Source organism: Polypterus senegalus, chromosome 12 (assembly GCF_016835505.1).
Source record: "Polypterus senegalus isolate Bchr_013 chromosome 12, ASM1683550v1, whole genome shotgun sequence".
Taxonomy (NCBI): Eukaryota; Metazoa; Chordata; class Cladistia; order Polypteriformes; family Polypteridae; genus Polypterus; species Polypterus senegalus.
The window spans coordinates 81,146,099-81,160,883 of NC_053165.1; the positions used below are offsets into that span (position 1 = coordinate 81,146,099).

The 14,785-nt window shown below is 41.4% G+C and overlaps 1 protein-coding gene across 2 annotated transcripts in view; it reads right to left on the bottom strand.

The window, feature by feature from the left end:
* Positions 1–640: 640 nt before the first annotated feature.
* The window catches only part of mast1a (microtubule associated serine/threonine kinase 1a), a 109,797-nt gene continuing 95,652 nt past the window's right edge, over positions 641–14,785 (bottom strand). For both annotated transcript variants that reach the window (XM_039772611.1, XM_039772612.1), the window contains 4 exons: positions 14,106–14,228; positions 11,590–11,726; positions 11,291–11,481; positions 641–10,779 (listed from right to left, as the gene is read on the bottom strand). In XM_039772611.1, coding sequence (XP_039628545.1) covers positions 8,990–10,779; positions 11,291–11,481; positions 11,590–11,726; positions 14,106–14,228 — 2,241 coding nt within the window. In that variant the 3' untranslated portion in view covers positions 641–8,989. The remainder of the gene's footprint in view (positions 10,780–11,290; positions 11,482–11,589; positions 11,727–14,105; positions 14,229–14,785) is intronic.

Here is a 14,785-nt window from a genome sequence, read left to right on the forward strand (position 1 = left end):
TAGCTGCCAATGAGGACTGTGAGCATGCGGCACACAAAACTGACATGGAAGAGACATTATTTTTGTGTCTGGTAAGTGAAAGGAGGCAAACTATTACCAGTGTTCTCCGTTTTATACTTTGTGAATTTATATTCACATTTTCTGTTTTAGCTTGGATATAAGTGATTACAGTTGGGGGCACCTGCAAGTTAAGGGACCGATCAAGGGCCAACCATGATTTGGTACTGAGAAATGAACCAGCAACCTTGTGGGTTACAGACCAAAACTTTAGGCCGTTAGAGGTCCACACTACTTGTTGCGTAATGTTTATTTTTATATAGTGCCATTCTATATGGAACACCATCCCAAGGCACTTTACAGGTACAGTACACTTGTCTCCATTTTCCTACAGTGCAAGCTGTGCCAGGTTAAGTGACCTTCTCAGGATCACACAGGAAGTAGGGGGTGGTGATTGAAATGGCAGCACTGGGATTTGTAGTTCAACATTTGGGCTACTAAAGGGCTATGCTAAAACATCTGGCAGACAATTTACAAATGGAAATGGCAAGTCAAAGCAGCACCAGGATAAGTGATATGGAAAATGCATAAGTGGGTGGAGTTGAAACATTCACTGACAGACGATTGGCCTTATACACCCCCACTACTACAAAATACTTAAACCCTTTAATCAAATCACAGTGTATAGTTGCTTTATTATTTAAAAAGCCCCAAACTTTTTCTAGCTAACATAAATTGCTACCTAAACCACTTTGTAAAGGTGACTTTAGCCCACTGGGCTGATACATTGATATAGTATCTGGAGTATGGATTGAATGACATGGATGAATGCTTAGTTTTCATTTTTCATTTTTGAAACTGGGTGGGACCTTAAACAGGCAATGCAAGGTGGGTTCTAGACTTGAATTCCACATTTGATCTCATCAATGAGAAAAGTCTCATCTAATTTTCTGAAGCTGCTTTTTCTGGTGAGGGTTATGATGGCAGCAGACCGAGCAGGTCAGCCTAGACTTTACTGTTCCCAGCCCTTCCTGGGGAATTCCCAGAGATTCCTCCAATATGTCCTGGGTCTGTCACAAGGTCTCCACCCAGTGGGATGTGCCCGAGGAAGCTCTAGGGGGAGCCATCCTTATGACATGCCCAGACCACCTCAGAGTGTCAGCCCAGCCACCCTGCAAAGAAACTTCATTTCTGCCGCTTGTACTCACAATCTCATTCTTCTGGTCATTACCCACAGATCATAACCATAGGTGAAGATCAACTGCTAAGCCCCTCCTCGAGACCACCACCCCACCCTTGACTGACTGTCACCTTGACATGGTGGTGGGGCTTGTGCACCTCAGGGATGCACAGATCCAGGTTATCTGGAACTTTGTGCTTCTGGTAGTGTCTCCCTTGGCAAACGGGTTTGGGCTGAAAGGTCAGACAAAGAATGATTCACAACAACCCTCACGATGGTACAAACAAAAATAAAAAACGGTGTGCTCTGCCTGGGATAGGATTACCGGGACCCAGTCCCAGAAGCAAGGAAACCCACATAACAGCGATGTGGAGCCATCGTGTTGGCTCACCACCTGCAAGACAATGGGTGAGAGTTGGGTGCAATGCTAGTTTAGTGGCAGGCAAAGAGAAAAGTAATTTCATGATTCTCCAGTTCCAGAACTGGATTTTGTACAGACTTCTTCCAAGGCTAGATGTTTACTCTATGAGCTTAGTTAAAGTTGTTCTTAATTGGTCTTCCCTTTAGTGTAAATGCTGACACAGAAGAACAACTCTTAATTCATATACATGCCAAGCAAGTGTAAATTAAAATTAATATATTGAAATTAGAACAGTTTTTGATGCAAATAGTCCACACAACTCAATAAGCTCACCCAGTCCTATTTACCTAGTTTCTTTAAAATGGCATCACGTTGAAATCAGGGGTTGAAGTGGGGCTGGTACAAACTGGCATGGACTAGAACTTCTTAATATTTAGTTGTTGTGTACCAGCACTGTTTGGTGGGCACAGGCAGTGTTTTAAAGTGTAGCCCCAACAAACCCCAACCACCTCATCAAGGCCCTTTAAAACTCCCTGCCCCTTCAAAGAAATCTGATTTGCGTTGTGGTGCGCAAAATTCTGTCGAATGTCAGTGTGTCATGGGGCTCAGCACTCCCTCTCTTCAAGTGAATACATCCGTCTTAATTAAACACAAGGTGCCATCACTTGTGCTTGTCCACTTCAGGCACTGCTGGAAACCATTTGCAAAAAGTGCACAGAAAGGATGAGGCACATAAAAGTGGCCATTAATAGTGACTGCAACCCTAGCCCTCAACATAAGAGCCCTTCTGAATGCAAGCGTGAGGCAACAAGGCTATTGGGGGAGATATTGTAACTGTTTACAATGCTGAGGGTCCCCAGGATGAAGATAATTTTCAGTGTGCTATAAAGAGAGGGACAGAGACATTGAGGGACTTGCAGTAGTCCACTGGAAATACTCCAGGCCAACAGTGGCAGCAAAAGTGTTCCCAGTTGGTACAGGTAAGGAACTCTGGAAGGCAGAGTCTGTCCTTTTAAGTAGCATTGGGAGTTCAGGGCCATGGAATGAGGTCTGATGATTTGAACTAGGGCAGAGACTCACATGACTTGGAGGCAATGTGGTCAATGATTTATTGATAAGGGCAAAGATAATGGGAGGTGAGGATGGCAGCTTGTTAGAGGAGTTTAGTAGTAGGTACGTGAATAGACATGAAAAAGAACCTGAATTTGACAGCCTCAGTGGGAGATCTGGGTTTGTTTTGCCCTTTTTTTATTTATTTATTACTTTCTGCTCACACCCTTTGACTTCCCACCTCAGTCTTACTTTAATTAATACATCCTTCAGTTTTGATACATTTTGCATTTGGCACTTTGTTCTGTGCTACCTTGGCACAAATGTGCCCTGTCACAAAATTTAGATATTAAACATCCATGGAATTGTTATTGTTTTTAGTATATTACCTTTTCTCCCTATCATAGCGGCCTACACATGTTTAAGCGTCCAAAACTAGGAATGTTTTGTTGGGTTTGCATATTATATTAAGTAGAGATGGAGCACTTATGAGAACTAGACAAAGAAACCACACACAGTTCAAACCAGAATCACTTTAGAGATGAACCATCGGCCAACTGCCTAGGCCTCATGATCACCTCTGACTGGCCACCAGCCTGAATGAACACTGGGTTGCTGTCTCCTCACTCCCTTTGCACTTTCCTCCTGCAGCAGATGGCTGGCCATCTCTAATTTATTAAAGTGAATTCCTCAGCCCTGTTAGGTCTACTTAAATGCATGTTTAAAAAAAAAAAAAAAAAGTATACGTTTCAGCAATTAGGCAAAGCTGCCTTGTTTCTTGAGATGATTCCAGCAAAGGTGCTATATAACCTGAAAACTGTATAACAATTTTTACATCAACTTTATACAGATATTACAGTTTCCTTGGCTTTTTCAAATATCCTTAGTGTCTAAAGAGCAATTTCAGTAACCTCTTTTCTTCACAGGACCAGGCAGCAATGCAAAGCAAATTTTCTCATATTAAATATTTGTTCCCTCCCCATATAAGAACAATTTTCACAGGCACTTACGTTTCAGCCCTCCCCCACCATGCAACTGTCCAAAAAGTCTTTCAAATAGCCGTTGCTGGGAGCTACTCAGGGATTTCGGCATGGCAGCAGGAAAGAGAGGGTGTTCTTAGCGTAAGATGTATGGCTAACGGGGCCCCAGAAAACAGGCGCAGGGATTCTTCTCGAGGGCCGTTAGAAGCAAGCAGCATTGAGCCCCTTCCACTCATGTCTATCACTCCTCCCATGGAAAAGACGGGTAGAGGCGGGGCAGAGGATCACACCTGGCTGACTGGTACTATTTGGTTGGCACATCTCGTATTTGATCCAAGAGCCATCTGGCACATTGTCCTGAGTCTTTGAACAAAGGGATCCTGTGAAATTCAGTCTGGTGATTTTTGGATTTAGATGTAGCTTTGTCTAGATCGTTGACCTCCAAAAAGAAAAAAAAAAAAGACTGAGTGCTGAGCATGCTTAAATACAAGACCCTCACTACTTGATATATCTGTCCTGGGGGGCCAGGACCCTAGTGAGTGATACAATGAGAGGGGAAAAAAACAAATCCTGACCAAAAGATGAGATCTAATGAAAAGGATGGAAGCCAGCAGACTAAAACAAAAACCAAAGGTCATATTGCCCTGGGTTTGACTCTCAAATGCAGCAGCCCAGCTGGCTGAAAATGAACAAAAAGTGGCGTCACGCCAGCAAACTACACATGTATAAATTCTGAACGCATAATCTCTGGCCAGAACCCACCAAATGGCAAACCAAATTAACATTTATAGGCATCTCGGAAGCACTTCCTGTGTAAATGCCCTGTGTTTTAAATGAGATGTAAAGTAGACAGTGATTATGAGACACCTTAAAATGAAGTTTACAGTATACTAATGGGTGGCCTGTATAGAGGGTGGGCACTGTGACGACCACCATGTAGATCTTGGGCAAGGACCAAAGAAATGTCATATATTAAGTTGAATTACACAGGCAAGTCGAGCACTCTAGGGGTGCGCCTCACTTATCCTGTATGATTGATTGTAGGCAATGAATGTGATGCTTTATTAGTCACTTTCTGTCCTTCTAGCACTTACACTCAGTTGGGCCTATTCAGTGTGTGATGTGTGATACACATGCAATGCATTGTGTTTTCTTTTACAGTATTGTAAAAACAAAATGTGATAAGAACAGGCCATTCAGCCCAACCAGCTCTTCCTAAATTGTCTAAAACAACATCCATTCGAGATTTGTAAGTCCCTAAAGTCCTGCTTTCCACCACACTACTTAGTAATTTATTCCAAGTGTCTGTGGTTCTTTGTGTGAAGTTAAACTTTCTAACATCTGTGTGAAATCCTCCCTTCATAAGGCTCCGGCTATGTTTCTGTGTTCTTGTTGCAGAATTTATTTTAAACTATCAATTGGGATCTACTCTTAATTCCGTTCGTAATATAAAACACTTCAATCATGTGTCCTCTTAATCTCTGTTTGCACTGCATTAGCACTGTCACTGAGAATCCTACAGTAAATGCTGTATAATTCAAGCAACAGACAAGCTGACACCATCATTTTAACGAAGAAAAATCTAAATAGAAAAATATAGGAAATAAAAAAGAATGAGAACAATCTCATTCAAGTCCATTAACCACTTTTTGGATCTGCTATCATTAATGTAGCAAAATGAGAGCAGGAATAAATCATCATGTAAATAAATACCCAATTCTGTTAACAGCTTATGAAGAGGGCACATTAGCCTTCCAGAAGCTGAATTTGAGACTCTGGTGGCCAGACCTTCAGCTACTACCCTCTGTGTGACAATCAGTGGGTGCCAATGAGATAAACACTTCCACCATCATCTTTTTTTTTTCTCTATTTTTTTTCCTATTTACAAATTCCTTTATTCTGTTATAGTGTCAGTTGTATGTGCCATCTGTTGGAATGAAAAATGCAATTCATTCTTTTCGCACAGGCAACAAACATCTTTGAATGGGCCTGAATGTCCTTGAGTAAGCATTACGTGAGATATGTCACAGATATTTTGGGCCGCACTTCCACTCTGTTGAATTTAATTCAACCGACACTTCAATGACACTTCTCCACTTAGATTTGAGCACCAGACCAATAGTCCATGATTTATATTGGACAGTGACCCCTGCATGTATAAGAAGTGTGCTGGGAGGTTTTGGGTGGGGGTTTTATGTGACATCCTTAAATCCTGGAATCGCTGAGGGATTTAGATGTGTATTTTCTCTCTGTGTGCCTTTCCACCGCATGCGGCATAGCCTGCTCACTTTGTGTAAGGGTCATCTCAACAGAAATATCACAACCATTGCCTAATATCTTAAAATATATTCTTTCCCATTTTCAGGTATTGTGCACCTCGCAGTATCTGTGTATGCCCACAATCGAGAAGAAGGACATATCACCTGAACTCTTGCAACGATGGTAAGTCCACCATGGCTCATTTGCCTTTATCCCTTAAAAGATCAGACAAGTGGATAGTGTTGCTCCTCTCTTTGGCCATAAGGATATTTGCCAAAGTTCAAGCACCATACACGTCTGTAGATACAGAAATTTATTTTAAGATACATATTTCATGATATTAACAAATCATGGTGTAAATGATATACTTTTGGAATATGATAAAACAGACAAGTTATATTGAACAAAATAGTACTTTCACAAAATTGTTGACAGGCATCTTAAAATCGGAGATATCTTGAAATTCATTAGAGCTATCATAAAGTGCATAGGATACTAATTGGAAATATGTGAAAATGTTGTTCTTCAGTTAGCATGAAATGCATAGAATGTCAGTTGAAGAACTGAAAAATGTGTTTAAGTTATCCACAAATGGTTTGTATAATGAATTCATCTAGAAATGGTTCTGAGCCATTGTGAAATGTGTAGGATGATAATTTGAGACATGTGAAAATGTATTTGATTTATCATGAACTATGTAGGATGCTGTGATATCTGAAAATGTCCAAAGCTTAGGATATTTATTTCGGATATCTGCCAATGTGGCTGGCAATGCTGTCTTGCCGTTTGAGTAGACTGGGTTTGAATCCTGGACCCAGTGTGGTTGGTGTCTTCGTGTTTTCCAATTGCCTGCTTGGGTTCTTGACTGGGTGCTCTGCTTTTCCTGTCAGTGGCATGCATGTTGGGATTAGTTTTTCACTAAACTGACTGTACATGAGTTAGTGTAAGTGCAATGGACTGGTGTTCCACTCAGGGTAGGTTCCTCCATTGTACCCAGTGCTGCCTGGGTAGACTTCAGCTCCAATAACCCTGAATAGAAAAAAAGCAATGCAATAAATGAATATCTGATAATATATTTGAGCTATCATTAAATTGAATAGGATGCTGTTTTGAGATGACTAAAAATGTGTTTTGAGTAACATGAATTGTTTAGGATGTTGAGATGTACGAAAATATATTTGATCTACCATGAATTGCATAGGGTGGTCCTTTGAGATATCCAAAATGCATTGTGAGTTGTTATGAGCTGTGTGAGGTTCTGGTATGTCTAATAATAAAATTCTCGTGAACTATGCAGTATGCTGAGATGTCTAAAAATATATTTAAGTCATCATGAACTACAAAAGATGTCGAGATATCTGACAATGCATTTCAGTTATCATGAATCATGCAGGATGCTGAGATGTTTAAAAAAATATTTGATTTCTTATGAACTGCATAGGATGATTCTTTGAGGTTTCAGAAAATGTACTTTGAGCAATCATGAACTACATTGGCTTTAATGCATTTCAGTTCCCATGAACCGTGAAAATTGTTGGGATTTCTAATAAAGAGTTATCAATGTATTCAGTTCATCATAAACTGCATAAGATGTTGGGGTGTCTAAAAATGAATCTGATTTATGATGAATTAGGTGGAATGAAGAGACATATCTGTAAATGTGTTCATGTTCTCATTACTACATGAGGTGCTGAGATACCTGATAATGCACTGTGTGTTTATCATCAACTGTGCTGTACACTAAGATGTCTAAAAATATACTTGATTAATTATGAATAGCATAGGATGATTCTTTGAGATATCAGAAAAATGTATTGTGAGCTGTCATGAACCACATAATCTTTTCAGTTATCTGACAATACATTTCAGTTGAAATTTCTAATAAAAAGTTTGATTGATCATGGACTCTTAGCATATTCAAGTCATCATGAACTTCATAGGATGTTAGGATATTTAATAGTAGATCTGATCCATCATGAACTATAAGTGGGATGCAGAGATGTATCAGAAAAAGAGTTCAGATTTTCACGAACTGCATAGGATGTTGAGATACTGTGTCTGATGATGCATTTGAATTACCATAAATGATCATCTGCATAGAATGCTGATATATTTGAAAACATGTTTGAGTTATCCTGAAATGTAATAAAGATGGTGCTACTGCCTCGCGTCTTTAGGAACCTGGTCATTGTGTGGAGTTTGTGTGTTCTCTTTGTACTTCTGTGGGTTTTATTGTGGGTGGTCTGGGGTCCTCCTGCATCAAAGGGGCACATATACAGTAGTATATCAGCTCAGTCGGAGACTCTGAATTGGCCTGCTGTTTTTGTGAGTTTTATGAGCTACTGGTAATGAACTGGGTTACTATTAGTGAACAACTCTGTAGTAGCAGATGCAAGTGTGGATATGTGTCACCGGTACTGGACTAGGATTCGATTCTTGCATTCCAAGACATTCCTATGATCTTGTTTCAATAAGATGCATAGATTAAATTCACATGAAAACATTACTGAGTGTACTCAAAGTGACGAGCATGAAATGTTAAAAGTGGTGGGATGTTCTTTTGCAAAAGAAATGTAAACAATCTAAACTGCATTTTATAACCTCTCAGATACATTTTGAAAATATCAATGTTAATTTGGTTTGCCATGCACAGACGTCCTGCTGCAAAATGGCATACTGCAGACAGGAGTGCGGGTATTTATTGAATAATGGATTCCATTTGAAATTGGTAGGCCAATGCAAGAGCATAGAAAAATCCCTAGTTTTTTTTTTTTTTTTTTGCATCCGAGCAAAACTGATTTTAACACCATTTCGGCTTTTGAATTCACAGTATTTTGCATTTGTAAGTAAACTGCTTCCTTTTCCTCCTGACATTGTATACTGCAGAGAACATGCAACCACGCAGAGATCATCATCAGTGACAATGTCAGCTTCTTGGAGATACAGTATATATATATATATATATATATATATATACTTGTGATTGGAAACAGCTAGAGAAGCACCTATACACAATTCATCTTTGCACACTTGGTTATCTCTCACGTTCTCCCTCTGACTTGTTGACACAGACCTGGATTTCTTTTTCTTCAGTCTATACAAGGCATTTTGTTTGCAAGTTTCTGATCCTCCTTCCTCCCCCCATAGGAGCAAGTGCCATCATTAATGTCTTGGAGAAATTTCTGTTTTATCAGCCTGGGGGGCAACTGCCAAACCTTGCATTGCTGTTAAACTTGCCGGCCTGCTACCAGCTCCCGTCTCAACTTTCCCCACTGTGCTCCCTCTTTTGTCCTCTGCTGATTTCCCCTTCAGTACTTCCACTCCTGGGACACTCATCTTCATGGGAGTCAGCACGTTTTTGGCCACGGTTGTCAGCTGGGTAACAAAGCTGGACTTGTCACTGAAGGAAGAGGGCCTGGACTTGCCTGATGGGGAGACACTGGTGGTGTGCTCTTCCATTACTTCTAAAAGCCATTTGCCTTCTTTTTCTAAAGCTTTGTAACAGTTTGCAGGTGGGGGTTCCATAGTTATTTCAGTCCCCTTAACCTCATCTGTAACTCCACCACGGTCAGCCTCTGCTGGGCTAAGTTTTGCCTGCTGCTTGACCTGAATGCTACAACTAGTGGGCACTTCCACTGTTTTTTCTTGCTTCTCTTGTCTGGGAGTACATTTGTTCATGGATGCTATTACTGCAGGCATTTCAGACCTATTTGGTTTTGAGGTTCCTTCTACACTTGTGTCCCTAGGTAGACTGTCTTTAACAGAGTCTGAGATTTTTGTGGGTGCTTTTTTGGTTTCCTGCTCTGGCTGACCACTTTCAGGTCTGTCCTGATTTCTGGTACCATTGAAAGTGGTATCTGTCTGAATACCTCTGTGCTTCTTGTCGAAAGGGTCCATCTTCCTGATGTCCTCCTGGGGTGCCTTTTCTGGAGTTTTTACACCCCTGTTTACTGTTCCTAAATTTAATGTTCCTGAAGCATGCACTGATGAAGTAGCCTGTGATTCCTGTATTGGGCTTGGGGCAATAGCGCTTGTAGGTGGCGATGCCTTACTTTGTATTGGTAAAATTCCTGGAGGCTTACTTAAGCACTGATCCCCTTGTCCTGCCGCGAGCCTGTCTGCTACATTGCCATTACTTTTGAACGGGTCCTGGTTTGGTGATTTTGTGACTTCAACTGACTTAGTACAAGTTTCTTTGGATGGTGAAGGCTGCCTAAAGTCATCTTCTTTGGTTGATTTTAGGCTGGGTTCCGATTTTTTAGTTGTTGACATTCCAGAACTTGTTGCAGAAGATGGAGAGCCCACTTCTTCCAGTTTTTCTAACGCCACCCCTTCGGTTGACTTTTCCGGGGTCCTTCCAATTAACAAAGCATCCCGGCTTAGGGGAGACTCCTGCCGGCCTATCTTCCTCACAGCCACTTGCTTGAGATTCCCTGTCTCACAAGGAGAAGAGGGAGGAGGCACATTTTCTCCTTCCGATTCCAGCAAACTCTGAAGGCCAAGCTCCGAGTGGAAAGACTCTTTGCGATATTCTGAGTGGGAGACCTCCAAACTGTGCTTCCTCATCACCACCTTTTTGTCGGATGATAAAGGTGTACCCAGCTTCTCGGCTGACTGTACCCGCTTCAGCAGAGGAGATCTTGGAGGCTCTGCACTTTTTGGTCGGGGTCTGACTACAGGAGGAGAAGAATGCAGCTTTGCAGGGAAAGACTGGGTGGTGTTTGAACTCCCAATGGTGTGTCCCGGCAAAGGTGGAGGAGAAGACTGGGTTGGTGAGGGTGTGTGCGCCAGAGGTGAGAGGGGAATATTTCCAGCAGACTTGCAGCGCGCAGAGCGGTACTGTCTGTGCAGTTTTGGCGACAGCCCATGTAGACTACTGGGTCGAATGTGGTGGGATGTTGCAGGGGAGTTGGGAGTGCTGGAAGCTGGAGAGCTGCTCTGCGAGGATGCCCCTAGATGTGAAGGAAGGGAAATTTCAGTGGAAATGTATACCTTTAGAGACACATTAAGAAAAAGCATTATACATTTCCAGTTATTAGCAATAAGGGCTGAAAAACTTCACAATTCACTTAGGTGAATGGTACAAGATCTTCAGACCTGATGTGATGTTACACCATCCAATTTAGTAATTTTGTAATAGTGCCAATTTAAAGGATGTGAAGCGCACAGATAGCACAGGTTACCATAGTACTAATTCCAGGGTCAGCAAAATTCCAAAACAATTTATCACAATTTCAAACCAATGTCACAACAGGAGGCAAACCTACAAAATTCTCAGTTATATCTCCATACAAGCTTAGCAACACTTTTAGACGGAAAATGTTGTTTCTCTTCCCAAAAAATAATATACAGGGTATCCCTAAAGGGCTCCTATCCTAACCAATTTTGAAAATGTGATACACGATGGAAAAATACTAACGTAACCGTGAAGCTTGATGATGGCATGGGAGGCATTTTACATACCAAGGTAAGCCGAGTCCGGCGTGGAGCGGTAGCTCTGCGTTGGGGACCTTGCAGACAGACTGTGTGTCGGTGACCCAGGTAGGCTGTCACTGGAGGATAAAGAACGGTTCAGCGACGACAGGCTGCGGCTTGTGTGCAAGAGGTTCGACTGCTTGGTGATCTTCCTGAACAAAGAACTGCGCTTCTTGGAGCTGTATAACAGAAACGATGAGAGAAGGTCAAAATATTATGTGGGTGATATTCATGTTCAATCACATGACAGACAGAAAAGCAAAGAAGATACAGTATTTGGAACCCACCTTTCCTGGCTGTCTTTCACCACCGTCTTCTTGTTGCGCCTTGCCATCTTTGACTTGTAACTTGATTTCCGTGCTGGGCCAATCTTAATCGAGGTGTTTTCAAAAGGTGTTGTAGTCAATGTCACCTTGTTGCCGCTCTGCCATTCGAAAAACAGAGAAACGCTGTTTCTTACTTTCAAGTTTCTTATCATGTGCGCATACTGAATAGTACAATGAAATTCTTACTTCAGGACAGTTAGAACATTGGAACGATTGTGATAAGAACAGGCCATCCTTTTTGATCTAGCTTCTCCAAAGTAACATCAATGAGAGATCTGAAGGTCACAAAAATCCTTCTCTCCATCACACTACTTGGTAAATCGTTTCACACATCTGTGGTTCTTTACGTGAATAAATTCTTTCTATCATTTGTGCAAAATCTGCTCTTAACAAGTTACTAGCCACCTGTCTATGTTCCTGTTGCAGGTTTTATTTTAGAATAACAGCAGGGATCCACTATACTAATTCCTTTCTCTGCAGCACACTCTGTCAGGCTGTAAGACGGTACTGACACAGGTTTGGTTCAGGTGGTGATGTGACCAGGTACTCAGAAAACTGACAGAGCTGGTGGAGAAGCTGAGGAAAGCCATGAGACACTGGTAGGGAACTGCCAAAAAATTGAATTCCTCATGCAGGGGGAGCCTGCGGACAGCACCAGCAAGGGGAACAGTACCCAAGCTTCTGACATATGGAGTAGGGTGGGAAATGCAAGTGGATGTGGACAGGCAGCTCCATTTCCGGGTGAAAATTTGAAGCACAACACGGTAGACAGTATGGTGCTGTGGGTTGCAGCTGAGAAATCTACACTGCAGGTCAAACTTACAATTCCATGGGAGGAAGAATACAAAATGTGCCACTCTGAAGGTGGAATGCAGAGGTGGCAGGTGAAGAGCAAGGCAACACCTGGTGCAGGTAGAAGCCAGAAGATTCACTGGGGCTAATCAACAACATGGCTGCTTAGGGACCTTGGGTTATGGGGTCGTAACCTGTGTAAAGCAACAAAGGAGGTATCAAAAGAGGCAGAGAAGGCAAGTTTCTGACTGTGGTTAAGAAGATGGGATAAAACTTAGGGTGCAAACAACTCCTGAGATAGGGTAGCTGCAGGGGGTCTCGGGGAGATATTCCTGTTTATTGCCCCCCTACTGGGAGATGTTCTGGGATAAAAAGCAAAACATCTATGAATGGTGGCCCCAGGCTGATGACCCTGTAGCAAAAAAAAGTGAAGTGGAAGCAGCGGCAGACCTGGTATCTGGCAAGTAGAAGATCAACCTGTAAAGCTTGAAGCCTAATTTTAAACACTTTGATCATGTCACATCTTGATGTCTGTTAGTTTAAACTAAAATGGCTCATATGCTTTAATCTCCCTTCATAGCTCATACCCCCTTAGTCCCAGAATCAGCCCAGTTACTCTTCTCTGGACCTTCTCTCATTCTGCTTTGACTTTTTTGTAATATGGAGACCAATACTGTACACCGTGCTCCAGATGAGGCCGTGCTAGTGCATTATAAATCTTAAGCATAACCTACCTTGACTCATACACCACGCATTGTGATATATATAATCTCACACTCTGTTAGCTTTCTTGATGGACACAGTGACTCCTAGGTCCTTCTCATAATGGATACTTTCAGGTTTCAGACCTCCTGCTGAGTATTCATACCTGACACTTTCTCTTCCTACATGTAAAACTTTATATTTCCTTACATCATATTTCACCCGCCACCAATTTTCCCGAGTCTGTAAGCTGTCCAGGTCCCTCTGTAACAATTCAGCTGATTCTACATCATCTGCCCTTCCCTATAGTTTGGTATCATCTGAAAACTTAACCAACTTGTTGTTTATTTTCTTGTCCAGGTCATTTATGTAAAATTAAAAGAGCAGCGGCCCCAGCACTGACCCTAAGAGGGACACCACTTTTTATTAAAATCACCTAATTCTGAGAAAGTTCCTCTCACCATTACACTTCGTCCATTGTGATTGAGCCAAATTTGTACCCACCTATACACCATACCTTATATTCCCACTTCTTTTAGTTAGATCATTAACTGTTCAGGTAATACTTTATTAAAAGCCTTCTGAAAATCATGATAGATGATCGCATATGCACCTCTCTTATAGTCTGCTTTGTTGTTTCTTTATAGAATTCCAGCATATTCATGAAACACGACCTTCCACGGCTGAAATCATTCTGACTAATGGTTAATACACTTGTTCCAGACATGTACAGCTGAGTTCTTTTCCTTAATAAGTGCTTCCATTAATTTGCCTTTTGTGCACATTAAGCTTACTGGCCTACAGTTGCTTGACTACTTTGACAAAATACCAATAAATAGTCAGAAACTCAAAAATGTATACATAGAGTGCAACACGTTAATACAATCCCATACAATATATACAGCATGGATTTGTGCAGTGTCCCAACTATCAAACTTACACACAAGGTGATTGTTCTCTTTGCCTTTCTCTCTCTTTCTTACCTTCAGAATGAGTTCCACTACTTCTGTATGCACCAGCCCATGCACAGACTCTCCATTAACATGTGTTATAAGGTCACCGGCGCAGAGCCCTGCCTCCTGGGCCGGACCACCTTCTTCAACATGCTGTAAGATTGAATCGAGAAAATTATTACCAAGGAAATAAAAACATAACCAGCAAAAGTCCCTGAAAATCCGTTCAGCTAAACACCTCGAGACTCCTGCCAAAACAGCTTCCATAGTCGTAGTACAAGATGTATAAAGTGATCAACAACATTGCACACACTTTAGTCTTGACAAATGACGTTACCTACCTAAGTGTACCGCGTGTCGGCCTAATCACAGATCCTTTTTACTACCTTGGGTTTTACCAGAGCCATCTTCATCACTGCCTGATTTCGCTTTATCAGTAGACTCTTTAAGTTTTCACATAATGTCTCTTTAATTGAATTTAAATATGTAAAGCCTGTTCATGAAAAGGAAAGGCACTCCCATAATAGTCTGCTTTTGAATTGAAGATCCTCCTCTCCCTCTCAGTTACTGGTCATGAATCCTGTCTTCAATTTAAACACACAGTATTATGGGAATACCTTTAAAGTTTTGTTTTTTTTCTGGAAATAACCTTTAATAATATTTTAGGAAAAATGTATGTGTTTTGCATGTTTTGAGCATACACATAAATA